Source organism: Xylocopa sonorina, chromosome 9 (assembly GCF_050948175.1).
Source record: "Xylocopa sonorina isolate GNS202 chromosome 9, iyXylSono1_principal, whole genome shotgun sequence".
Taxonomy (NCBI): Eukaryota; Metazoa; Arthropoda; class Insecta; order Hymenoptera; family Apidae; genus Xylocopa; species Xylocopa sonorina.
This window is the reverse complement of record NC_135201.1, coordinates 12,477,742-12,502,443: the sequence shown is the minus strand read 5'-3', so window position 1 is coordinate 12,502,443 and position 24,702 is coordinate 12,477,742. Positions and strand designations below refer to the sequence as shown.

Genomic DNA, 24,702 nt, shown 5'->3' with positions numbered 1-24,702 from the left:
GCGATGTTCAACATTAAGGTCGTAGATTTGAGTAGAATTAATAAAAAGGCAAATACACGTGTAGTTTTTGGAAGAAAAAGTTTGTGCGACTATTCTACGAAAATAGTATAACGTAACTTAAGCTCTAAATGGTATCGCACTATGGATTTCTCCGAAACAAGACCGTATAATTTTGATTGATCGAAAATGGCGGGCTGACAGCAGCGCCGGAAGTTATCTGGGTTCGAGGCTTCATTGCTTGCGAGTCCGTGGATGTGAACCTTTGTTTTGTACAGAAGAATGGCTGCCATCTTTAGTTTTCGATGGATGTTTTCCGAAGAGATCGTGAATTCTCGTATTTATTGTGGTATTTAATAACGTAATAAAATCTCGAATGGTGAAATAACGTTGTCCGCGATGTAAAGAGTGTTTTTTCGTTGATTATTTAAGCTGCCCTGGTGTCAATTCCATTAAAAAATGCTTGTGTTTACATCCAAGTTTAAAGTGAGCTTCTGTATTCCTGTCATATTAAGGTAAGCAATGTATTTTTATGGATTTCGATCGTTCCGAACGGTTGGGAAATTGCAATTACAGTGACAAGTGAGAAAAATTCGTTAAGACTGTCATACGAAAGACTGGTGTAATGTTCCATTCTGTTCGTATTATGAATCGCTTGTGACGTTCAAATTATCTTGTGTTTCGTGTTTTTTTTTGCAAATCCTGTTTAAAAACTTGTAACAGATTCGTCGTTCTAAAGTTTTTACACATTCCATTCGCATTGATTGCATTTTCGGACCGAGTGCTGTATTTCACTTAACCAAAAAAAAAAAGAAAAAAAGGCAAAAAAAACTTCAATGTTTCGAGACATCGATTTCGACAGCTTACGTCGATCCCCTGTGTGATTACATTTCGTTGTTGCTCTTTTACAACAAGATGAACGTTTAAATAATATATTTTAGTTGCAATTTTCATTTTCGAATGGTGGCAACAATGGTTAGTAAAATGGTGAGTGAGTACAGGTCAACCACATCATACATACGCTACATACGTTTAGTTACAAAATTTACGTGATTGTTAACTTTTGTGTAATATTTAAACGTTTACTTCCGTTTTCCAATGTTTCGACCCATTTTCATTTCAAATCACTCTGTCAACAATTATTATTAGATGTCTTATGTGTTTTGCACCAAAGTATTGCTATTCAGCCTTTTTTTTCTTCTCTACAACTGTCTGTTAAGTAATTTACTTTCGATTTTATTCAGATACGTAGCATTAGCATTTCACGTTTCTTAAAAGTAACCATGCTTGCCATTGAATGAAGAAGACAGTATCTAAAGTGTAAGATGTGGTTATAATGATTTAATATATCATCTTATGTTTTCTATAATAAGTAACAAGACCCTTTACAATCTATTATGTAAATATAAAGCTAGACAAAGCAAGCAGATAAACAGACGCTAGATGTTTGGAGAATGATTATTTCTGTGACATGTTTATTGTACATTCTCAGCGAAGCAGTACCAAGTAGAAAATTAATTTATTTGTTCGCTTTGTACCCAATGTACATCGATATAATTTTAGCAATGCATATTTCATCCGAACAATGTACGAATTGACAATGATTCGGTATCCTATTTTAAACCTGTTATTATTGGAACCGAAGGAACATTAAATTTCATTCTAAAATATTGTCATTATGAAGAGAACTCTGCAGGTACTCATTTGATATATTGTATATGACATCATGTGAGATTACCAAGTAGTTACTTAATTTTAGAAACTCATAAGATCCTATATATAATTTGAACAAAGATAATGCGCTTGATGCGCTTTAACCTAGCATAGAAAGTTTGTACGTTGAAAACTACTTCACGGCGGGAATAGAAAAATCTGCCAGGCGGCGCTGGTCTCTTAGGCGGCCATACTGTTGCCGCTCTCTCCCTCTTCTCTTCTTCTGTTCCTCTGTTTCACGTGTAGACGTGTGTGCGTGCGTACGCGTTGCATATATATACATATTATGTATATACACACACGTATTCGCTCCCCCTCCATCTCCCATTTACTTTCATCGACCCCTCTCTTTCTCCTTTTTCTTGATCCTTTCGTGATCCCTTCCAATCCTGCTCTTGTATCTCCTATTTTCTCTCGCGACCCCCCTCTTCCATGAAACTGCCTGCCTCTGTCTTTCTTGTCACGTTAAATTCTTTTCTGCGTGTCTTATCTTGCATCCCAAGGATCCGAAATTCATCGAGCACCAATGACTCATTCTTGGTACTCGTTCAAATTAAACGGTTTTGCAGTAAAATGTACACATTTTTCGGATGTAGTTAAAAAAAATTTGTTCGTCACGCAAATTGTATGCTTACGGTAACGTTGAAATCGATAAGTCATCGTTATGAAGAGAAAGAGAAAGAAATTTGATCTCTGGGGCGTCTATAAATCTTTCAAGGTGTCTGAATGGTTTCTGTTTGTCAGATCAAGCCACTTGTACGTGAAATCGCTTGGAGTGCGTGTAAAGTCAAATCTGGGGTACTTGTAGTGGGGTACGAGTGTATAGATATGGTGTTCGTGGGTGGTTTGCCGATAACCAGAGGCGTTGCCACAAATTTCTTGGCCTGTGATCTCTATCAGTCGATCGCGGTACACAATTCGCTTTAACTATTTATATTTATCGTTTTATTTCCAGCCGTATTCGAAATTATTTTCCTGTTTACTTTCTGTTTTGTTTTAGGAGTTTATCAAGCAGATTTAAGGTAAAATGAATCGAATGGGAATAGGAAGAAGGTAGAAGTTTAAACGCTCGGGGTCGAAATTTAGTTTGGTGGGGTACGCCTCTGGTGGTAGCATTTGCTGGGTACGAGGTGAAATCGTATCGACCGCAAGGGAAGTTTGCGCGCAGTGACGGGCACGCGCGACACATGCCTACACATATACTTGATTTAGAAGAGAGTCAAAAGAAAAACATCCGAAAGGAATCAATTCTTCCTTTCAATTACTACACATTCTGATACTCAAATTAGAATTCACTCTTCCAAGTAATCAACTTTTCTTTACTCCGTCACTTTTTTCGGTGCTCGAGAATTCAGTGATTTTTTTCATATCAGGTCGCGGTACCAGCATGAAACTAGGTCACACCGTGTATTAGTTCAACAATTGTTTGTTCCTTTTTTTTTTTTTTTTTATAAACCAACGAGACAGAAGATCAAAGTGTTCAAATGGATTTGTTCGGATTTGCTGGTTCTGCCTTTTCTCTGTGGGCATTACCATTGGTCGAACCTACTGACGTCATCGGAAAAAGGTCCAATAGGGCGATGTCAGTGCGTATTCACACGACTATACTGCAGTTTACTTGCAAAGTGATGGTATATCGTATACGCGTATTTGCGTGAACGAATTCGTGTCGTCGCCAGGGGAATAGTTTGGGTTAAATTAAATCGATCGGACTGTATTCTTCTAAATCAAAGGACCTCACATTTTCCTAAAAGATATCTCGTTATCCAAGATACCAAGACCGAGCGATTTTTAATAGGATCGCGTGTACTTGGTTAATTTCGATGTAGAACCGAGGAAATCAGCGGGAGCGACGGTGATTTCGCAAGATTTACGCTGCAAAGAACCGATGCATTTCTTCGGGATGATATCAGAGTGTATTAATGGTACTTGCGGTTACTATGGGTACAGAACGTATTCACGTATAAACGGAGGAGAGTATATCGTCGGCTAACACATTGCTGACGTGATGTAGAAATACACGCGTGGTTGGTTGGTCAGCCGTAAACCCATATCCCGCAGAACCGAACTGAATTTTCCACGCTAGTTTTTCATCGCGTCACGTTTACACAACGCTTAGGACAGAAGCTTACTGCATATGATTATGATTGCATAAACTTCCGCCCGTTAAATCGCAGCGATAAAGTTGTTCCGCTCGTGCAACCAGTTTTATTATATCTTGACCACGGTTGGAGAAACGCTTTTAATTCGTTTTATCGAAACATTTCCGCGTGGGGAAAGAATTCCGGTGCCCTACAACAGCAAGTAGGATTTAAAAAAAAAAAGAGACGAGGTACGGAATTTACGAGCGCGTCCGGATTGGAGATGCGACGAAATGTTGCAATAAAATTTAGTCCGGTTTGGAACAGACTCGTCGTCGTGCGAAGGAAAGAGACGAAACGAGATGCGCGGTTCTTGCTGGTAACCTTGGTGTAATAGCGAAGGTGTACAATGCTGGATCTTGGTCTCTTGTCCCCCTGTTCTTTCAGCAGTTCTACGTAATGCATAGAACCGCGTTACGTTTACGAAATCTCTTATGCGCTCGTATTCTAGAGTAGTTTAATCTGTAGATTCGCAGCACGGTGGAATGAGATTGTTGTCCGCGATAGAACTTTTTAGATACGCGTTGCTCGTGTCGCATGCACACGCATCCTTATCGCGTGCTTCCATTTAGGCTAAACTTATTTCTCTCGAAAAATTGGAAAGGGTTTCGCGGAAAACGCAAGCAAAGTCATCCTTCTGAAGTACGCCGAACGATCACGATTCCCGCGGCGGTGCATATCGACCGCCGCGAAAGTACGAAAAGGCATTGCAAAACAGCGGCGCGCACTCGCACACTCGCAGGCCTCGTGACGCTTCCATTCATTTACATGCATGATCGAGCGAACAGACACGAAACTCTGATGGAAAGGAGCGCTGATCCTTTGTGAAACGGCCATCTTTTCTTCCTTTTTTTTTTTTTTTAATCGCTAATAGCTGTCCTTCTCGGCACCGCTGTAAGAAAAATGTTCGCACGGTGACATCTGCGGTATCGTTTCCCATGTATCTCGATTCACTTCCATCAACGTTTCTCGTTACGTTACGGTGCGGCGCGATGCAGTACGGTGCGGTGCGGTGCGGTGCGGTGCGGTGCGGAGCGAAGTGGCATGGCGTGTATGCGTTGCTGCCCTCCTCTTCATCCTCCCCGGTCCGATCTGTCGTGAGCGCGGCGAAGACAGCGCAAATGCGAAGAGAGGACGGCCAGATACCGGTTATTGGCGGGGAACTGGCATATTTCACCGAGTGTCCGGCAATCAGGCCTTTGTATACGGCTTACTGTATGTTACATGCTCGTGCTCTCCCTCGCCAGGAAGGGACAGAGAAAAAGAATAGAGCGAAAGATGGATTCGAAAGGGAAGGAGAGTACAGAAGTCGAACGTTTATCCAACGGCGTAGAACTAGCCGTGGATAGGTGCACGGTTAGTGTCGCTGTTTGCTGGAAATCGCGTTTCCTCGATTTCGCGTCTCTCTAACGACGGGTCGTGGTCGTTGCGTTCGCACTTACACCTAAGCCTGGCGAAACAACAAAAAGATCAATACGAACACGCCAGAGCCTCTCTTCACGGGATATTCAACGGGATGGTAGTTACGGTGGTTAGACGGTGGGACCGCGTTCCTTTCGGGATTAAGTAAGGTCACGCAGGAAATGGAACGGTTGCCATTGCTAATTTCACACGCGAGATTGCTTACATCTGGTTAGACGATATAGTAGAATGCGCGTTTCAGCTGCGCGCAACTTACCAGCGAGAACAGCAACACCGTTTTTTCTGCAACGTCGAATAGCCCTGCAGCGATGGGGTCAGCGGAAGCGTCGAACGACTTGTCGGAGACGCCTGTCGACCCATGTCGGCTGACAATGCTCGATTGATAATCTTGTAAATATCGCGTTGCGGCCTTTTCGAGCGAATTTTTTCTACCCTTCCATCGAGACACGATTATTTAGGCCAATCTTTAATGAAAAAAATAATATCTCGCTCTCGAATGGAAGTTAAATGTCGGTGCAATATGCCGAGAAAAGAATGCGGATAAAACGTCGATAAAATAGTCGATGCCAAACAAGGTAGAGTAGTAGAATGGCCGATATCCGTTCGATTGGAATGGTCAGGGATGGAAAAGAAGCGTGGAGGTGGAAGAGGAGAGGTCAGCATCGAGCGATAATCGTTGAGGAATAATTTTGGTTCGTATCGAATCAATGCAAGGGGTCGAGGTACGCCAAGTAGGTCGCCACAAATCCCATTGCTGCCAACGCGACAAACCAGCCTGTGCAACGCTGCACGCTCGCGCGTCTTCTACTTCGAGGCGAGTGTTCGCGCGCGCGGAAGCTCGTTAACTTCGAGACTGGTTGAAAAGACCAAGGAGAAACTATGGTCAGAACGCGACAGCCGACAGCTGTTCTTTACACTCGGGGGGAAAATATTATATCCACGCATGTGTATATACGTTTGTTGAATTGTTTTAGGAATGGAACGAGACGCGGAATTTTTATTTCCACCGTCCAGGCTGTTCACGTAAATTGGACTTTATCAAAGCTCGTCAAGGAATGTTCGTTATCTGGTTAACACGGGCACGCGTAACTGCTGAGGCGGGCTTTATATTTAGCCACGGAAATATAGTTTCCCCGATTTCGTGCCATCTGAAATAATACTACATCGATGGCGGTTCTCAATGCTCTCGTGAGATTCGTAGCTCAGTCGAGAGAGATGCCAAGGCGCGCCAGACGCGGATACGTTCGAAAAAGCACGAGTGAAAAGAGCTTTCGAAGAGCGATGATACGATGGGATTTTCACTGGGTTCGGGTTAAAGTTAAACCGAACTCGCAGCATGCTACGGGAGTGCATAACCTCGGTTAACGGACGCCTGCGTGCCCGCGCGATCACAGCTGAATCCCCTGCCATTGGCGTTTTGACAGTGTCGATAACGTCGTTACACTGCAACCAGTCACGTCACGTGGATGCAGTTGTGTAACGCACGATAGCTTTTCTCGAATCAGCCGCGAGAAATTGATGAATCGCGGATCAAATTTCGATCTCGTGCCGCGTACCTATCTGTTAGACACGGCGCGCGGCCAAGGTAGACAGAAATTACTGGAAACGTACTGTCGAGCTGGCTGCACGTTTAATGGATAGTCGGCACGATCGAAGAAAGTACTTTCTATTAGCGTTTAGAGTTGAAACGTTTCTGGAAAAAATACCCCATCCCCCGTTGGATTTTTCTAATCGATAGTTGCTCGCAGAAAATCTTGCATTCTTTTCCCTCTCGCCGTCCAATTAGCGCAATCTCTCTCTCGAGGATGCGAGGACGAAACCAAGGAGAAACTGGAAAACGAGCATACGATCGTCGGTTTTCAGTAGTACCGGCACGTGCCGCTGACAATGAGCGCAGTAGAAAAGAAAAAAAAAAGGTACCGTCGCATCGAACAAACTGCTTCTTCCTATTCACGCATTCGCCACGTGATCGTGACTCCAGTTTCGCTCGTCGTGGAATTTTTCATTCCGCGTCACTTCGACGCGGCTAATGTATGCATTTTCATCGATGACCGCTCGATTATCCGTTTCGTCGCGCATTCGTCTATTATTCTAGAAATTCCAAGTCAAAATGTAATTCGTTATTATCATGTTACTCGCTTGTATACGTTTTATCAGTTACATTGCAAACAGTCCCCGTTATCGATAGTTGCACCGAGTGAATTAAGCTCGACGATAACGGACGCGGGAGAGCAGTGCCGCGTATTTTTCTATCCGTTTCGCCTGTTTACATCGACGCGGCTCGGGCTCGCTCGAGGAAATTGATAATAGCAATTTATTAAGAACGCAGGACGCACACGCGAGAAGTTGGAACACGCAGACACACTTGGCGCGAGTCCAGCCCATACGCGCGGACTTAACACGAGCTGGCAAACGCTTGCTATATGGCACGTAACGATTCACCGAGGAATTTTCTCGACACTTCCGAAATCGAATCGTAGCGACCCGTGCATTTCCCCTCTCGCCTCTCGTAACACGCGATCCCTGATAAAAGTAAGTAGTTTACTTGGCGGACTTTGTCGAGCAACTACTCTTATCGGTGATAAAACACGGTCGCAATTAAGCACGTCAAGCACTTACGATCGATTCGCGGGTTAATCTCGCTGTAATCTAAATCGATGTAATCGCGTGACCCCGAACCGGTTCGTTGGCGAAAGACATCGTTATACGCGTGCAATAATGATCGTCTCCCTCGTTATTTTTTCTTTTTTTTTTTTTTTTACCTTTTTTTTCCACCATTCTGGATGCTCGCAATTTTTTGCATCGCTATACCGGTTTTTTCACGCTGTGCGCCATAATTAAATAGTTAAAATACCGCGCGCATTCGTTTCTCTATACTATCGACAAGCATCTTGGTCCATGATCCTGTTCGTACCACGAACCGGTTTAAAAATGACATTTCTGCACGTCAGAGGGATGACGATGACGATACGAGTGTTAGATAATCAGTGGGTTGCTGTATAGAGAAAGAGCGGGAGGGAACATTTTTCCGGATCGATACCCTTGAATATTGCACCGCCACCGTCACGGACGCTGAATAATTAATACCTTCTGCCTGCAGGATGATGGCTAGTTTGGTGGTAGGTACTCCATACACCGACGTAAGATTTCCGCGGGCACCCCTCTCAGTATATTTCCCTGACCGCACGATCGTCGAACGATCGCCGAACGAGATTAAGCAAGAACTCCTCTCGCTTGTATGTTGCAGCAGCCTATGGTTCAGGATCCTCAAATAGCGGAATCGACGATCGTGATACCCCGTGGTACTGCCGGGCGGGGATAGCCATTCGATCCTAACTCGCTCGAGTTTCCAGTTGGCGTGATCGAAAGGCCTCCAAAACGTCGACCCCGTCGGTGATCAAGTTATCGGGGGGTGGAACAGGTGGGGGTGGGGAGCAATTATCCCCAGGGCCTGGCCCACCTCCCCCGGTGTCCCCAGCCGAGCAGCATACCGATGCTAACGAGAACGATGCCACCACGACGAAATGCGTCGACAGCTTTCGCTCTCCGCAGAGCGGTGAAACCACCATGAGCTTCGTTTTTCAGCTGGGCACGGTTGAAACATCGCACGAGAGAAAGAGCAACGGCAGCCAGTCGTCTTCGTCGTTGAACCAAGAGACGTCGCCGAGCGTGGTGACCACGGGATGCGACGACACCGCCAACCCCCAGATCCTTCAGTGCTTGGAGAGCACCGCGGAGATCCCAGCCGGTCATGTGATTTCGTTCTCCACGGTGAAATCGGTCAGCGTTACCTATCCGGTGGCGAAAGCCGTCAGGGAGTTGCAGAGAATCCCCGGCTCCCAGACGAACACCACCCAGGTGTTGACGACCCGCGTAATCTCGCAGAAATTACCATCGTCCGCCGGCCACCAGAACCAACAACCCGCACCCTTAACGCAGAATGCTTCCACCAACGTTACCCATGTTCCGGCAAACGCGCAGCCCTTACCGTCCCCGGGTACGGGAGTGCACCAGGCGCACGTCTATCCTTTGCACCACGCCGCGTCCACGCAGAGCAAACACCAGGCTAGGAATCAGCAGGTAGTCACCAGCGAGGGGAAGCAACAACAGGCGAGCGTGCCGCTGAAGGTTCAGCCGGTCACCTCCCAGCTGATGGTGAACAGCGGCGCGGTCAGAGCAATCAGCAACGCCGCTTCGTTACCCAATATTCAAAGGATACACGTGAAGGCGCAGAATCTCATCGGTCAGGGCCAGACGGTTAACTTGCAGAAGGTGAAGGCTGTGACGAATGTCAGTCAGGGGGTAACCGTTCAAAGGAATTCTGTGCCTAGGATACAGACCGTACAGAAGAGTCAGGTGTCCACCGGGAACGCGGCTCAAACAGGCACTCAGTTCTCTGTTAATCAAGTCACGAACAATGCCAACGTACAGAGAGCCCAACAAGGGAACTCGACGCTCCAAAAAGCACAAGCGAACGCCGCGAACACGCAGAAGGTTGCGCAGGTTTACAACAACCAAAAGGTACCGAGCCAGGTGTTAACTAACCATCCGAATCACAAAGCACAATTACAACCGTTAACCGGTAATCAACAGCAGGGATTACAGAAATTACAGATTCAACCGCAGAAGACGATGACCGTGCCCAGGCAACAAACAACGACCACGGCTGTCAACAATGTTCAGAAATCTAGCAATTCTGTAGCTGGTATACAGAAGGTGCAGCTAGTCGGACAAGTGCAATGTCAACAGCAGCAATCGTCACAGGTCTCGAAGCATGTACAGCAGATACAGCCGTCGCAGCATCAACGATCACAGTCCACAGCGGCCCTGCAAAGGTCCCAAACTATCGCCGCGGTAAATTCCAATAGGGTGCAAGCGATCGCGAACGTTTGCAAAAGCAACAGCGTTCCGAACATCCCCAAAACCGGGCAGAACGCCAACACGATGACTGTAAATAAACAGCAAGTGATTTCGCAGCAGCAACAGATGCTGCAGCAAACGTCGCAAACGCAGCAACAGACGCAACAACAGGCGGTGCAGAAGCAGCAACAGCAGCAGACGCAAACGCAGAGGAGTCACAGTATTACCAATGTCCACCAGAAAGTCGCGACAATCGCGACGATGCCCAACAGCCAACGAACCCAGGTAGTGAACTCAAAGATACCGCAGCAGCAGCAACAACAACAGCAGCAGCAGCAACAGATGGTCATGAGAGTTGGCGTACCAAAGAACCAAATGCAAAATGTGCAACAGGCCAACTTGAAGAGTATACCGCAGAAGATGGTGAATACGGTGAAAACGTCGAATTCGCAGACCGCGGTGCAACAGTCGTTGCACAGAAATGTGAGCTCGCAGCCGGTAAAAATAATACAACAGCAACAGAATGTCGCAGGGCCGCAGAATATGCAGAAGCAGCCGGGGTGTATTAAAACGATACCGCCTCAAAAACCAGCTCAAAGGAATCATACGCAGAAAGTAGCTGGCATTAAAACCTCCTTAAATACAAACGTAACTGCGGTGAAAAGTCAAGGGCCGACAACCGCTGTCGCGCAAAAGGCAAGCATCAAAACGTTGCTCCCTCAGCAGACAGTTGCCTCGAACATGTTGATGCATAAGAATCAACCGATTAAAATACAACAGCAAACGATACAACAAAAGCAGCTTATCCCAACACCACAATTTCCTCAACAAGCCAGGCAACAATGCGGACAAGTGAAAACGTTACTGCCAGTAACTAGCACGGAACCTCGCAAGGATCTTGAGAACAAGTTAGTATCTGATTTTCTGATTCTGTTTAAAGCCCTTGAAAATCTCGAACTATCGTCGACGCATAATTGAAATAATTGAACGTAATATTTCTAGGGCCGAGCTTGATCCGCGCGATTCTAAAGAAGACGAACATCAGCAACGCTCTACGTCTCCGATTATAAGAATACCCCCTCCTTACGAGGTAACACACGCTGTACTAGACATAATGCAAAGTTTAATAGCGAGTCTTCAAAGTCAATTCTTGCAGTGTGCACTGCTGAATTTTTGTAGTCATGTATAGTTGTTCCTAGAACACTTAATTCTTGATTATAGTGTCTTCAGTACGTCCTACAGGATCACAATTACGGGGCACCACCGCCGCGAACACCGTCACCTCCGTCACCACCGTCTCACCCGAAACAGCCCATGAATGGTGCCGGGAGTTCGACCGCAACCTCCCAGCATCCTTATATTTACGGAAAAGGTACACTCTGCGGATCGATCCATCGTGCAATCAGCATAGAAGTAGGAAAATCGCGTATCTTTAACGCAGCATTGATTTCTGATCCCAGTTATTAGCGGTACTAATGTCGATGACGACGCAACCAGCGCCATTAGCAGTGAGACAGGCAGAGACCCCGAGGAAGGTGAGGAAACTGAAACTGCTCCCGAGGGAGAAGGAGACGACGAGGATAGCGTTACTAGATGTGTATGGTAAGTGCACTTTTTTAATTAAATAAGATATATTTGATTAAAAAATATACTATTTGCAGTGAGTTTGTACACGACGATGGATATATGATCTGCTGTGACCGTTGTTTGTAAGTATATACGACATATTTGGCCAGGAATTAAAGCTCGATCGAAGCTTCAGCTTTTAATATCGCGTTAACGCGTCAACCTGTTAATTTCCGGCTGTTTATAGGGTTTGGCAACATGTTGATTGTATGGGCATAGATCGTTCCAACATTCCCGATGAATATCTCTGTGAAATTTGCCGACCGCGCCGCGTAGACAGACAACGTGCGCGCGCTTTGCAAATGCGTAAGCGCGAGGAATTGCTAAATTCAGACACATCGTCCGACACTTCTTCCACGAGTTCGGCGGATACCGATGTCGGCGTAAACACGATCCCAAAGAAGCGAACGTTACAGCAACAAGTACCGAGACGAAAATCTGAACCGCCTCAAGTAAGACGACTAAACAACAATAACAACAATAATAATAATAACGTCGCGAAACGACAGAGGCGAGATTCTCATCCGAGGCAATCCAGCGCGGTTCGTAAGAAAGAGGTCACTAAACGGGGCCCAGGTAAACGGAAACCGAAACGAAGGATGAGCCTGGAAGATAAAGAAGAGGAGAGTCAAGATATGTGGAGCTCGAACGTTGCGCCGCTCAGGCAGTGGATCGAACGTTACGAAGAAGCTGTGACAAATCACTATAGCCCGGAATTGAGAGCCCGAATATCATCCATCAAAGTGAACGGTACGCATAGCGATTTGAGACAGAGCAATATGAACGTTATTGCTACCGGGAAGTGTAGGCTCAACGTACATAGTAACAACGTTAGAGTAAGTACGATTACTTTTTTTTATTTCCGAATGAAAGATGCTTGTGCGATTAAAACGCGTGTATCGTTTTAAAATAATGTAATTCTTACTTTGTTCTCTAGTTTCTGGTGGCAACGATGTATCTTCAACCAAACACGCCCGTCGTAGAATTACGAGGAAAGTATATGCTAAGTACGCAACATCGGCCGTCATATCCTCAAGGAAGGCAGCATACCCAGAGGCCAGGACCTTTTGTATTCTTTTATCGGTTGCCACGCGATGGGACGGAAGTGTGTGTGGATACCAGAACATACGGGAACGATGCTAGATTTGTGCGACGTAGTTGTAAGCCTAACGCGGAAGTGAAACATTGTATAGAAAAAGGAACGTTACACTTGTACATTGTGACCACTGTCGCGATCGAGAAGAATGCTGAGATTACAATCAGGCACGAGCAACACGATCTCCTGTTGTCGCCAAATCCGAATGGTCCCGTGATGCCAATCGTTTGTGCGTGTAATAATCCAAGGGAATGTCAAATAGTGTCCCTAAATCAGTTGAACAGAAGAGGTAGTAACGGAGCATTGGCCGAAAACGCTGACGGCCGCGAACGAAGACGAAGGGGTAGACGGAATACAATTTGCGAGGATAGCGATTCCTCCACTGTGATCACTAGTAGTACCGCTATTGTTGCGCAACCTACGCCACCGCCTACGACAGTGTCCACGGTATCTGCGCCACCAAGGAGAACAGTCACGACCACTGTAGCAAATATAGTGCGTCAAATACCCAAGGAGGAACCGCCTACGTTGGTTCAACCACCGCAGACATCTCCGAATTTAAGTCAATCGATAGCACCGGAGACAAAGAAGGACAAAAAGAAAATGACCAGGGAAGAAAGGAAAATGGAAGCCATCATGAAGGCTTTCGAGAGGCTCGAGAAAGCGGAGCAAAGGAAACAAGAGGTTCAAGCGCGGAATGCGCAGAGGAAGGAATCCGGTAGTACCCATAGCGATAACGAGGACGCTCACACGGTCGCGATGCAATCGAAACAGAAACAACAAAATACCGACAGACCCCTGAGACGAAAGAGAAGAAAAGGTAGAGCAAGGACTACCAGTAGCTCTCAGTCGCAAGGCAGTAGTCGAAGGACCAGGCTGAATTCCGCGGACTCGGACGAATCGTCCGGAGAAGAGAGCACTTCGATGCAATCGCCGCCTCTGTTGAGCCAGAATCATACGCAGAATAGAGATGCTCCTTATTCGTCCGCTCTGCACACACCTTTGAAAAACACAAATGAAACTGTAGCTACATCTGGACATCAAGGAATTCCAACGGCTGCTGGTCTGTTACTCGCGCTGGCAAATTCTAACGCACCTGGGCCTAGCTCCCCACCGCTACAGCAACCAACACCAGTTAAAAGTCCAGTCTGTGACAGCGGCGCGAGCAGCAGTTCTCAAAGTTCCACTCCATCGACCCCTCTATCCTCGGCCTGTCTGTTGGTTGCGGCAGCGGTTAGCCCGCTGACACCTGGCTTTAAATTTCCAAAAACTAAGAAAGTTCTGATGAACGAATGGCTGAAAGAGTCGCCTGACCCGCCGCAAAGCAACATATCTCAGGTGTCACCGTTACCAGCGATGCCCCCAACACTAGCGTCCAGTTCGATCAATCCGCTCTGTAGACCGTCTGAATTCTCTTTACCAACCGATTCCACGTCCGCCGAGCTTTTATCTCAGAGTTGCGCGGCGAAAAGTCTAGCGACTCTTGTCCAAGCAGCCAATTCCGTCTCTGGCATATACGATTCGCCACCTCAACGCAAACAAGCGACCAGCGGAAACACAGCGTGCCCTGTCAGCACAGGATCTGCCAAGAAGAGATGGCTACGTCAAGCTATCTCCGAGGAATGCGATTCGCCAAATAGTCGACCGGAAAGTCCGCCGCCCAGCGAAATGGTAGCTCCGCCGAAGAAGAGAAGAATAGCCAGAGAAAGTTTGTCGTCGGACAATTACACTCCACCCACAACGCCTACCATGCTGGTTCCTGAGTCTGCTCAGAATAACAGATCTCTGTGTCATGCTGAGGTAAATTGTTACTTAATTCCACGCTAATTACGTATGTGATACGTACTTGTTTGCATCTTTTAATTGAATTGAATCTTATTTTTATAGGACGATTTCATCGAGCAGCTACAATCGCCATTGATCGAACAACACGACGAGCGTCATATGCCAACAGAGACCGTGAAACAAGAGGTCGATTCACTCGAACAAGCGAACACGGACGAGGCCGTGAGGCAGAAGCTGTCGATAGATATCCCTGCGGATTTTCACGTTAAAGCCATCAAGTCTGAGGAACATGCAATGGTGGCACAAATGGATGGTTCGTTGGTGAAGGAAGAGAGTGTGAAGAAAGAGGAGAACGACGAAATGGAATGCGACACTTATATACATTTGGAATCAAAACCTTTCGTTAAGGATGAGTTACAATCTGTTAAAAACGAAATAGTTGATTATCAAAAGGAGACCGGTAAGAGGGAAGATTACGTTGCAAAAAAGGAAGACGAAGACTTGGACATGGAAAAGGGAACAGTGGAGATAGTTGATCAGAACGAGGGTGACACGGAAATGGAAGATTTCAATGCGATTCCTGTCATGGAATCGGACGCGATCTTGAAGCAACGGGTGGCCGAGATGAGACTCGAATTCGGTGGTAGTATAAGTAAGATGGTTAAAGTTGAAGATGACAAGTGCGATGACGAAAAAATGTCCGACGACGTAAAGTGTGAAGCAAAATCAGACGATAATATGTCGATCGACGAGTTCGATGTCGAAGCTCAGATGAAAAAAATCACTGGGGACGATGGGAACGATTACAAGGAGAAAGTAGACTCCAGTTCGGAAAAGGATAAGAGCATGGATGGTATCGAGGGGTTGATGGAGAGTTCCAAGGAGGATTCAGAATCCGAGGACAAAGAGATGGACGACGTCAAGTACGAACCGTCCTTCAAATCGTTCAATCTAAATCACGAGGGTAAGTTGTTCAAAGAGTTTGAAAGTAAGCCTGAATCGACGGAGATTGCAATCAAATGTAGCGGCAGAGAAACCGAACAGAGCCAGGAATCTCAAAAAATCGAACAGCCGTCCGCGTTCGTCACTTCATCCGAAGAGTCCATATTTGAATCCGCATCCTCGAACATGGACACGGAGTCCATCACGGAGCCGCCAAAGATTTTTCATTCCATTCCACCGTTGAGCGAACGCATTCGTAAAAAGGCAGACGCAACAACAGTTACCAGAAGCCAGTTGAATTTTGAAGCAGCTATAATCGAGTCCACCATCGATATGGACACCGCCGATGGATCCAAGAGCGGTGAACAAAAGTCGATGCTCTCGACGGCGTTAAGGGAATTGCTTGAAGCTAAATTGGATGATCTACCGCCTGACAGTGTAAAGGAGGAAACCTGCGTAGAAGAAAGTAATACAGTATATATCGGTCAAAAATCTGAACCTATGGAACAAAGTGAAGAGGTACAAGAGGCAATAGTGAAATCCACGCTCCAGAATGTTCAGAACGAGGAAGTTCCAATGAAAGAAGAGGAAGAGAATGCCGCCCCGCCTAAAGAGATCAAGCGACTGAAGGACCCGAGAACCGTCGTTCCAAACAGTATGCCAGCCCCTGCATTTAAACCCGAGGCGATACCACCTGTTAAACGGAAGGTTAGAATAACTATAGAATGGAACGTCTGTCTCAGGATTATTCATTCATGTGTTTCTTGTTTATTCAAAAGTAATTTGCTGTTTCAGTTGTCCATATCAGAATACCGTAAACGCAAACAGCAATCGTCTGGAACACCGCCGGAACCTGAACCGTCGAGCGATACATCGACAACGGATAAAGGAGGAGCTAGGGGTAGGTCGGACAGCGCGAGCAGTGGAACTTCGTCGCTTAGCTCCGACGAGGAAGGCTCGAAAATCCCACTGTCCCTCGATATACCGAGTCTAACCGCGTTACCGCTCTTTACGAACGTGGATGGTGAGGAAAAGAAAGGTGATTATCAAAGGAATGAAATGAAAAAGATATCCCGGTTTGCCAAGTTAAGTTGGCTGTTTCGTGATATAAAATGTTGGATATTCACAGGTGGCGAAGAAGGGACAATTGGTTGGTCCGCAGCGCCAACGTTAGTTGAACGTCAACGGGAAAACCTTACGGAAAGATTGAAACGAGAATTTGGATTGTTTCTCAGTGACGACGAGGAAGAAAGAGCTCGTAAACATGGTAAACATCTCGTTGCGTTATTTTATATTCGAAATCGGTACACGTGTAGAATTAAAAATCGTTGCAGGTCTAACGGCAGAGGCAATATTAAAAGCACGGAAGGCATCTCCGCCACACACCACAGTGTCAAACACTCCACCGGGTTATCCGTTACCACAATTGCCGCCTCAGCCGTACATACCTCCTCCAGGATCCGCGTCCATTCACTATCCTCAGTTTCAAGCGAAACCCTGCCCAGTTCAATATCCGAACTTCACGGTCGCGCAGAACAGTTCGCAGCCGATCTACGTGAACGCTGCGCCTCAGGTCTCCGCGAACAAACAGGCGCAACAATTCTTAATGCCGCAAGCGTCTCAGGCACCACCGGGCTCGAATCCGTATCCCCCCCAGTTTATTCCACCGTCTACCACAGCAGTATCGATCTCCAAATACTCGTCCGTGACACCGCCATCCGGCAGTCAAATGTATCCTGCGTCTGGCCAATCGCAGAAGCAGTTTTACAATCACCCGGCGCCGAGGTCTTAACCCACAGAAAAAGGTAGCGCAGTCGAAAAGTTTTAGCTGGGGAAATTTTATTAGATTTCGATCAGACACGTGCGGTCGGTCGTTCAATTCCATTAGATTAATGTGTTAAGTTATCCTCCCTGGCCTGAAAGTGGGAAGGGGGCGAAACGAGATATATTTTGAGTGGAACAGGAAACAGACTCGCGATCTCTTCTGTCTTACGCGTCGTTCGTGTTCTAGCAAGAAAAAAGAAAAGGGTATTTAGATATTATAATGATGTAAAATGATGACTCGTTCTCGCGCGAAGTGATAGTAAAGTGAGAAGAGATTCGTGATCCCAGGTGCTATACTGTTCTCGCTTGTATTAAGGACGTTATGCGTACCCCGTTGACTGCGAAAAAAGAAACATAAGAATTATTCAAACTTCTGATCGTTTCGGAGACGCACTCGATGGAGAATTCGCATGGCCTAAAGTGATAATTAAGTATTTTGAACAGAAACAAAAGGAAAGAAAGGAAGAAATGAAATGAATACAGAACGTAGTGTTTCCGTGCATTATACATATATATATATGTACTGACCGTGTTTAAGGGAAACTATTGGCATCTAAGCATTACGGCCAAAAGTGTAGCGTGCGACGTTACACTTTTTATATCGATAAAATGGTGCCCTAAAAAGCGTTTATACATAGCATTAGTCGAATTTTGGTGAAACTGCAACAATGTTGGAATTAGTCCGAACCGATAACCGTGATATGCATTGGTTTGGAATCTCTGACAACTATATACATATATATTGTATATGTATACACACGTACACAGAAACACACAACACAAAACGTGCATACCAGCATTATCCGAGTTTTCTGTAAATATCATTTGCATATATGCATAATATAATGATATCGAAGTGTACATTTAATCTTAGTTAAGAGTCAACGGAGAGATACAAAAGAAACTAAGACACTGTGCTATGAGTTGCAATTTTTATTTTATTTTTATTATCAAGAAGAACGGGGAAAGGAAAATGGTTAATTAGAATGAGCGGAATGTTAAAAGAAATAAGCCAATAAATAACGCCATTTAAAGAAATATTCGTTTGAGCCATTTTGAGTAGAACAAGATCACCGCACAGTGGCAAGTTCCTTGTGGAAGATTAAAATTTTTGCTTTTCCAATTCCATCGCGATGGTGATGATTATCATCGATTCTATGAGAAGAACACTGGCCTGTTTAGGATAAAATTGTACAGTTGCGAAGAAAATTCGAGGCCCTAGACTGAACATTCTCATATATCGATTTTATCACTCCGCACCTCCTGGTACGAGTACGACGCATCTCTTTCCTTTTAAGAATTGTTCTTTCGCCCTCAAATTTTCCAATTTCTCTTCGTTATGTGATTTTTTTTCTGTTGTTATTATTTTTTTTTTTCTTCCTCTCCTGAACACGATCGACGGTACAACATATCTTTAGTTCATACTGAGAGGCGTCTCCGCGACAATGATTTTTTTTTATTTAACGATCTGTGGAAGTCCTGAAACTGAACATTCATTCTGAAGTACAAAGCTCTTTAAAAAGAGGCGATTTAGAGGAAAGAATGCATCGAAAGAGAGAAAGAAAGGAAGAGAGTGAGAGAGTGAGAGAAAAAGTAAACCGCAATAAGAAAAAGAAGAAAATGAAATTAGTATGGCAGGAAAATTGTAGGCTATTTTTTGTAAAGAAACACAATGGGAAAACATTATCGAATGCATAAGTTGCTTGCATTTTTTTTTTTTTTCGTTCTCGGGGTACGTAAAGTTTTCTAATCGTTTTGTCACGCGTACCAAAAAGCTGTCCAGATGTTTATTTTCTAAACATTTATTTATTTATGTTGTAAATTTTTCGTTGTTTTCTTTTCTTCCTTTTTTTTTCTTTTTTTTTTTCTTTTCCTTTCTTTTAAATCCGGTGATAACGGGGATTCTTTTAGTCGACGAATGTAAATGGTAAATTTTGATTAAGGACAATTCGCCCAGTGTACACAGTGGTGTAATTTAAGACTAGTATGTTGTACAAAGATTTCATATCGAAATTCTCGCGTATTTGTCGTGTGTACATATATATATATATATATATATATGTTAATTAATCACGATGTTTCTTATTGGGAGTTCCTCGTTGTAATAATATGATTTATAATAATTATTCGGCTCTTGTATATTTCGTAGATTTTAAACTCGTATGTAACACATTCTATTCGAAGAGAGAATAATACACACAACGAATTAGTTCTTTTTTTATCAAAGGGAAACCCACTGAAGAGTTTAACTTTTGCTGAATCTGAAGGCCATAAATATTTCTTATTTCACGTTGATCTTCCATTTCCAACAGCAATTCTAAAAAAAAAAAAACATTGTACAAGCAATTGTCGAATCAAACATTCAACGCAATTCCAATGAAAAAAAGTATTTTAATAATCTTCCACAGAGATAATGAGACGAAAATATTTTCTAGCATCAATTTAAGACCCTGATACGCGTGTATGTATAATACTATCTTGGACAAAAGGGAAAGTAAATTTAAAATGCATAATTTCTCGAGGAGTCCACGCAAACCAACGGATTGTAAAATTTTATGATATTTTAGTTCCAGACCTCGAACAAAGAATAGCCAATCGGCAAAGTTTAATAGTAGAAGATGAAATGATTATTCAAAGGTTTTAATGCGCGTAGAAAACCACTTGCATGTGTACTCACTCCGCAAGAAAATATTTCAGCGTTATTATCAAAGGACATAGAAAATATCCGCAACTAGAAAGTAAGACGCAGAGGAACGAATTTTACGACAAAACTCCTGAATGCATTTTATGGATCTCATTGGTGGAAACAGAACCGGCGAAACTCGTCGATCACATCCAGTTTTGATTTACATTCATTTGGCCGCAGCTTCTACGAGGAAAACGGGAAGAACGAAATGTAGGAAAAATATTTGAAACTTGGGAGAGAACTACACGATGCAAAGTACTGTAAAACGAGCGATATTTTTGGCATTTGGTATTCCTTTATACTTTAGCCGATATTTTGTAATAAACGTGTATACTAGTGTAAGTTACTTGGGGCTAACCGGGTCGTGCATACGTCAGATCGAGGGTGTGTACAGCGTGTTACGTTCACCACCCGGTTGCCGATACTGTGAAACGTGTACATATTTTTGTAAGATAAATTTAAGTATGGACGTCCTCTTCGAGATCTTGCATCTTTCTTTCAAAAGGGAAACGAAGCATCTAATTGAGAGCAAAAAGTTAACAATATATACAGAACGATAACGGTAAGGGAAAGTAAGAAAGAAAAAAATGAAAAAAACAGAAGAAGAGTAATAGGATTGCTTTTCGCAATTACACATAAACACAATCACACACACAGGTACATCTACACGTACACACACACACGCGTATACGCGTGTTCAGCTTTATAATGTATCCTATTTGTTATGCAATTCTCTCTGGTTGCCCTAACGTATCTGAATAACGGACATTCTGATAAAGCGATAAAGGCGTTCTGTTGTTACGTGTAAAGATATAAGTAAAATATGTTAGAGAGGTGAGAAGGCAGGAAACCTAGTAAAAGAAAACAACTCGTTAGTACAATAGTTTCAATGTTGTAAATAAGACAGATCAATAGCGGTTATTATTATATTATTATTATTGTATGTACATATATACATATATATAAGTATATATAATTATATGTTGGTATATAATTATATATATATATAAAAGAGAAAAGTTCGTCTTTATAATAGTATCGAGACACATGATTTTTTTATTTGCAATTCACTGTTACATGTATGTGCCTAGTTATTAGCCACGTTGCATTATATTCTACATTGTATGATAATTTAATTCGTACTATCAATTAATGAATGTAACAAGTTCTTCGATATTAAACTCTATATGAATATAATATTATAGCGTAACGTGTAAAGAGCTCATATTTAGGCATACATGAAATTTAATAAATCGGAATACATTTTACGAATTAATAAGCCTGAACGCCCTCTTACTCTACATATGTACCCTCGCTTCTTATATCCGTGTACCCAGATGGATTTTAAACCATACGGCCTTTGTTTCTCTTGTTTCTTTCGTTTTTTCATTTGTTTACATTTATCCCCCTTACGACTTGATAACATTTATTTTTACACTGGTCGTTAGTACGTATGGAAAGTATTAATTTATCGGCGACGAAATCCTCTCACTAAAAAACAAAAATCGTTACGTGTAAAATAAACAAAGCGTCCTCTCTCACTCTCTCTTTCTCTCTTATTCTAATCGTTTTATCTATTCTGTCAAAGAGACGCTCGCGATCCCGCCGTCCTTGTTCGCGCGTTTCAATTGATCGACTCTTGCCTACGTCATCTGCGATAATCACTGGCAATTGGCTGGGGCAAGCGGCGGGCGTCTGCTATGACAGTCGACCCAGCGACGTCGAACGCGGTGATCAGCAGGCAGTGCAATGTCTTCGTCGACTCAAGCTCAGCTGGACGCAACAGCTGTAGAGAATTTTCGCGAGTACCTACGAATACCATCGGTCCAGCCGGACATCAACTACGGTAAACAGTTCGACATGCTAATCGTTTGATATTTCTATCTCGCTCGCAACAATCGCGACGGTCTCGTACAATATTTCTACGAGTTTTACGCGTGTACTTTGGAGCGCGCTGTCCTGTGTAAAAATCGTACGCATATATCGGCTATTAGAATAGTGTCGGTCATTTCCTCGTTAAGCGAATTAATCAGCGTTCCTCGTGCACCGCGGTGCCGGTACAGTGTTAGCCTTGCACGTTAATGTTGAAGATTAATTCGTCAGGCTCACGAAAGCGCTTCCGCATGGGGACAGGGAATCTCTCGGTTGGCCACATCCGACACAAGTTTGAAGCGTCGGAGACGCTATCCAGCCATTGCATGCCCCACCCTGCGTGGAATGTTATTTCTATTTCTGTATTTTTTTTCATTCTGTGCCTCGAATTCTTTTGTACGCGAACTCGACTTCGTAACGCCGGTTCGGTTTCCAAAAAGATTTACATCTGTTTAACGGCTACGATACTTTCGTTATTCCGAGAGACTCGTGAGTGACCTAAATCGCAAGTAATTGATGATTCCTCGTATTTCTCGCATTATTTTATATATTTCTTTAGTAGTCCCTCGATAAAATTGGTTTTAGCGATATAGTGAAGATCATCGCGTTGATAAATAGCTCGCAAATTGTTCATTGTAAAAGATATTAAAGAAATTTCGTCGTAGCTATCAATGACTCGCAATTTCTTAAAGTTCATAATTAAAAATTTAGAGAGACGTTATCTCTGAGAAAGATTAGATAACATATTTTATTACATGTCAGATAAGACGGTAGATGTCTCAAGGCTTATAAAATTAGTTTGCTTTGGGTGTTTTATAGTACATCGGTGTGTGTAAATAATGGAACCAAGTTCTGGGAAGAAACAATTTGATCCTAGCGTGCTGAAACCAGATAAAGAAACAATGATATATGAATAGACAAATGCATTTTAAATCGTTAATAATTATAATTTTTATTTTACAGATGACTGTGTTACTTTCCTTCAGAACCAGGCCAAGTCTCTTGACTTGCCTGTTAAGGTATATCACGTTCATCCAAATAAACCAATTGTGGTTCTCACATGGATAGGTACAGATCCATCAAAATCAGCTATTTTATTAAACAGTCATATGGATGTTGTACCAGTCTTTGAAGTAAGTACTATCTTAGCAACAATTTAATATTAATAGAAATAATCATCTAAAGTATAGATACACATATATGATACATAACAATTTTTAGGATAAGTGGACTTACCCACCCTTCGGTGCTCATATGGACGAACAAGGAAACATTTACGCTCGTGGCAGTCAGGATATGAAATGCGTTGGAATTCAATATTTGGAAGCAATTCGCCGTATGAAGTTAGCTGGACAACGTTGTAAAAGAACAATTCACATGTCCTTTGTACCAGACGAGGAAATAGGAGGACACCTGGGCATGGAAGATTTTGTACACACTAAGGAATTTCAAGCGTTAAACATTGGTTTTGCGCTGGATGAAGGTATGGCCTCGCCTGATGAACATTTTCGCATGTTCTATGGTGAGAGATCGATTTGGCAGGTGGAGGTAGAGTGCTCAGGCACACCTGGACATGGATCTCTTTTGCTGGATAACACAGCTGGTGAAAAGATCAGGTTCATAATTGATCGTTTCATGGACTTCAGAGCTAAAGAGAAGGAAAAATTAAAAGATCCAAAGATATTGCTTGGTGATGTTACAACTATCAACTTAACACAATTAAAGGTATATCTTTTATGCAGTACTGTCCATTTTTCTTATTCTACTGTTGTTGTACTATTATTATCATTACGTTATAACTTAATTTATTAATAGTTTTATCGTAAGAACTTGAAGAAAGTTATCTGTTTTTTTTTGTTTTCTTGACAAAATTACATGTCTGTTCATAAGGAAAGTAATACTACACGGTGAGTATCTTGGTCACGTGAAAAATATGCCCGACATAATTTTCACTAATTTCTTTATAAAAATGACAAAATGTTTTATTTTGCATTCTACTAAACGTGGAAAAAAATAATTGATTTCAGGGTGGTGTACAAACGAACGTAGTACCTGTTTCATTGACGGCAATATTCGATATTCGACTTGATCCGTCTGTCGATCACAACGAGTTCGAAGCTATGATGAAAAGATGGTGCCAAGAAGCTGGTTCCGATGTTACGTACTCATTTGAGCAGAAAAATCCCAAAATCGAGAACACAAAGCTAGACGAGTCTAATCCCTTTTGGATTGCTTTCGAAAAGACGTGCAACGATCTTGGACTAAGCTTGCAAAAGGCAATCTTTCCAGGCGGAACGGACAGTCGATATGTAAGAGGGGTAAATATCTTTTATTAATTTTCTATTTGTATTAAACGTTGGATAATTATTAAGAAAGATACTCAACGTTACAGGTAGGAATTCCTGCTATCGGTTTTTCACCTATGAACAAAACAAAAATACTTCTTCACGATCACGATGAATTTTTGAACAAAGACATATTCTTAAGAGGTATCGAAATATACACAAAAATAATACCATCAGTGGCAAACGTTTAAACAGAAAGATTGAAAGTATGTTTACTAAGAAACCAAAGTTATGAAGAGTGGATGAATTAAAGGAAAAGAAATTTTAGAAAGTACTAGAATATTTTAATATAACAGACTAAGAATAAACAAAATATAGTGCCATAATATATGATAATATCAAAGTTGTAAGCTTCAAAGTTTATATATTAATTATTAAGAATCAATAAGAATT

The 24,702-nt window shown here is 43.1% G+C and overlaps 2 protein-coding genes across 10 annotated transcripts; both read left to right on the top strand.

Annotated features, from left to right (window-relative positions):
• Positions 1-196: 196 nt before the first annotated feature.
• Upset (SET domain-containing protein upSET) lies at positions 197-21,813 on the top strand. 9 transcript variants are annotated; one of them, XM_076900481.1, is made up of 13 exons: positions 209-512; positions 8,521-11,041; positions 11,136-11,223; positions 11,355-11,505; positions 11,594-11,735; positions 11,795-11,842; positions 11,947-12,595; positions 12,697-14,655; positions 14,743-16,290; positions 16,378-16,621; positions 16,712-16,849; positions 16,917-17,387; positions 21,681-21,813. In XM_076900481.1, exons 2-12 carry the CDS (start codon positions 8,841-8,843, stop codon positions 17,372-17,374), a joined length of 7,626 nt encoding a protein of 2,541 aa, XP_076756596.1. In that variant the 5' UTR covers positions 209-512; positions 8,521-8,840; the 3' UTR covers positions 17,375-17,387; positions 21,681-21,813. The 9 variants fall into 9 exon arrangements, with proteins under 9 accessions (XP_076756603.1, XP_076756596.1, XP_076756600.1 ...); XM_076900487.1 differs by lacking the exon at positions 21,681-21,813 and having other exon boundaries at positions 210-512; positions 8,521-9,794; positions 9,879-11,041; positions 16,917-17,425; XM_076900483.1 differs by lacking the exon at positions 21,681-21,813 and adding an exon at positions 8,279-8,389 and having other exon boundaries at positions 210-512; positions 16,917-17,425.
• On the top strand, positions 21,773-24,646 carry LOC143426821 (aminoacylase-1). The gene is made up of 5 exons (XM_076900490.1): positions 21,773-21,938; positions 22,928-23,097; positions 23,186-23,689; positions 23,992-24,282; positions 24,357-24,646. The coding sequence occupies exons 1-5, from the start codon at positions 21,842-21,844 to the stop codon at positions 24,498-24,500; spliced, it is 1,206 nt and encodes a 401-aa protein (XP_076756605.1). The 5' UTR covers positions 21,773-21,841; the 3' UTR covers positions 24,501-24,646.
• The last annotated feature ends 56 nt before the right edge of the window (positions 24,647-24,702 follow it).

Bases quoted from the DNA above. Each gene is read 5' to 3' on its own strand.
- LOC143426821 (XM_076900490.1), top strand. From the start codon at position 21,842: ATGTCTTCGTCGACTCAAGCTCAGCTGGACGCAACAGCTGTAGAGAAT. The intron at 21,939-22,927 runs GTAAACAGTTCG...TTTATTTTACAG, and splicing joins CCAGCCGGACATCAACTACG to ATGACTGTGTTACTTTCCTT. The intron at 23,690-23,991 runs GTATATCTTTTA...AATTGATTTCAG, and splicing joins TCAACTTAACACAATTAAAG to GGTGGTGTACAAACGAACGT.
- Upset (XM_076900481.1), top strand. From the start codon at position 8,841: ATGAGCTTCGTTTTTCAGCTGGGCACGGTTGAAACATCGCACGAGAGA. The intron at 11,506-11,593 runs GTACACTCTGCG...TTCTGATCCCAG, and splicing joins TCCTTATATTTACGGAAAAG to TTATTAGCGGTACTAATGTC. The intron at 14,656-14,742 runs GTAAATTGTTAC...TTATTTTTATAG, and splicing joins GATCTCTGTGTCATGCTGAG to GACGATTTCATCGAGCAGCT.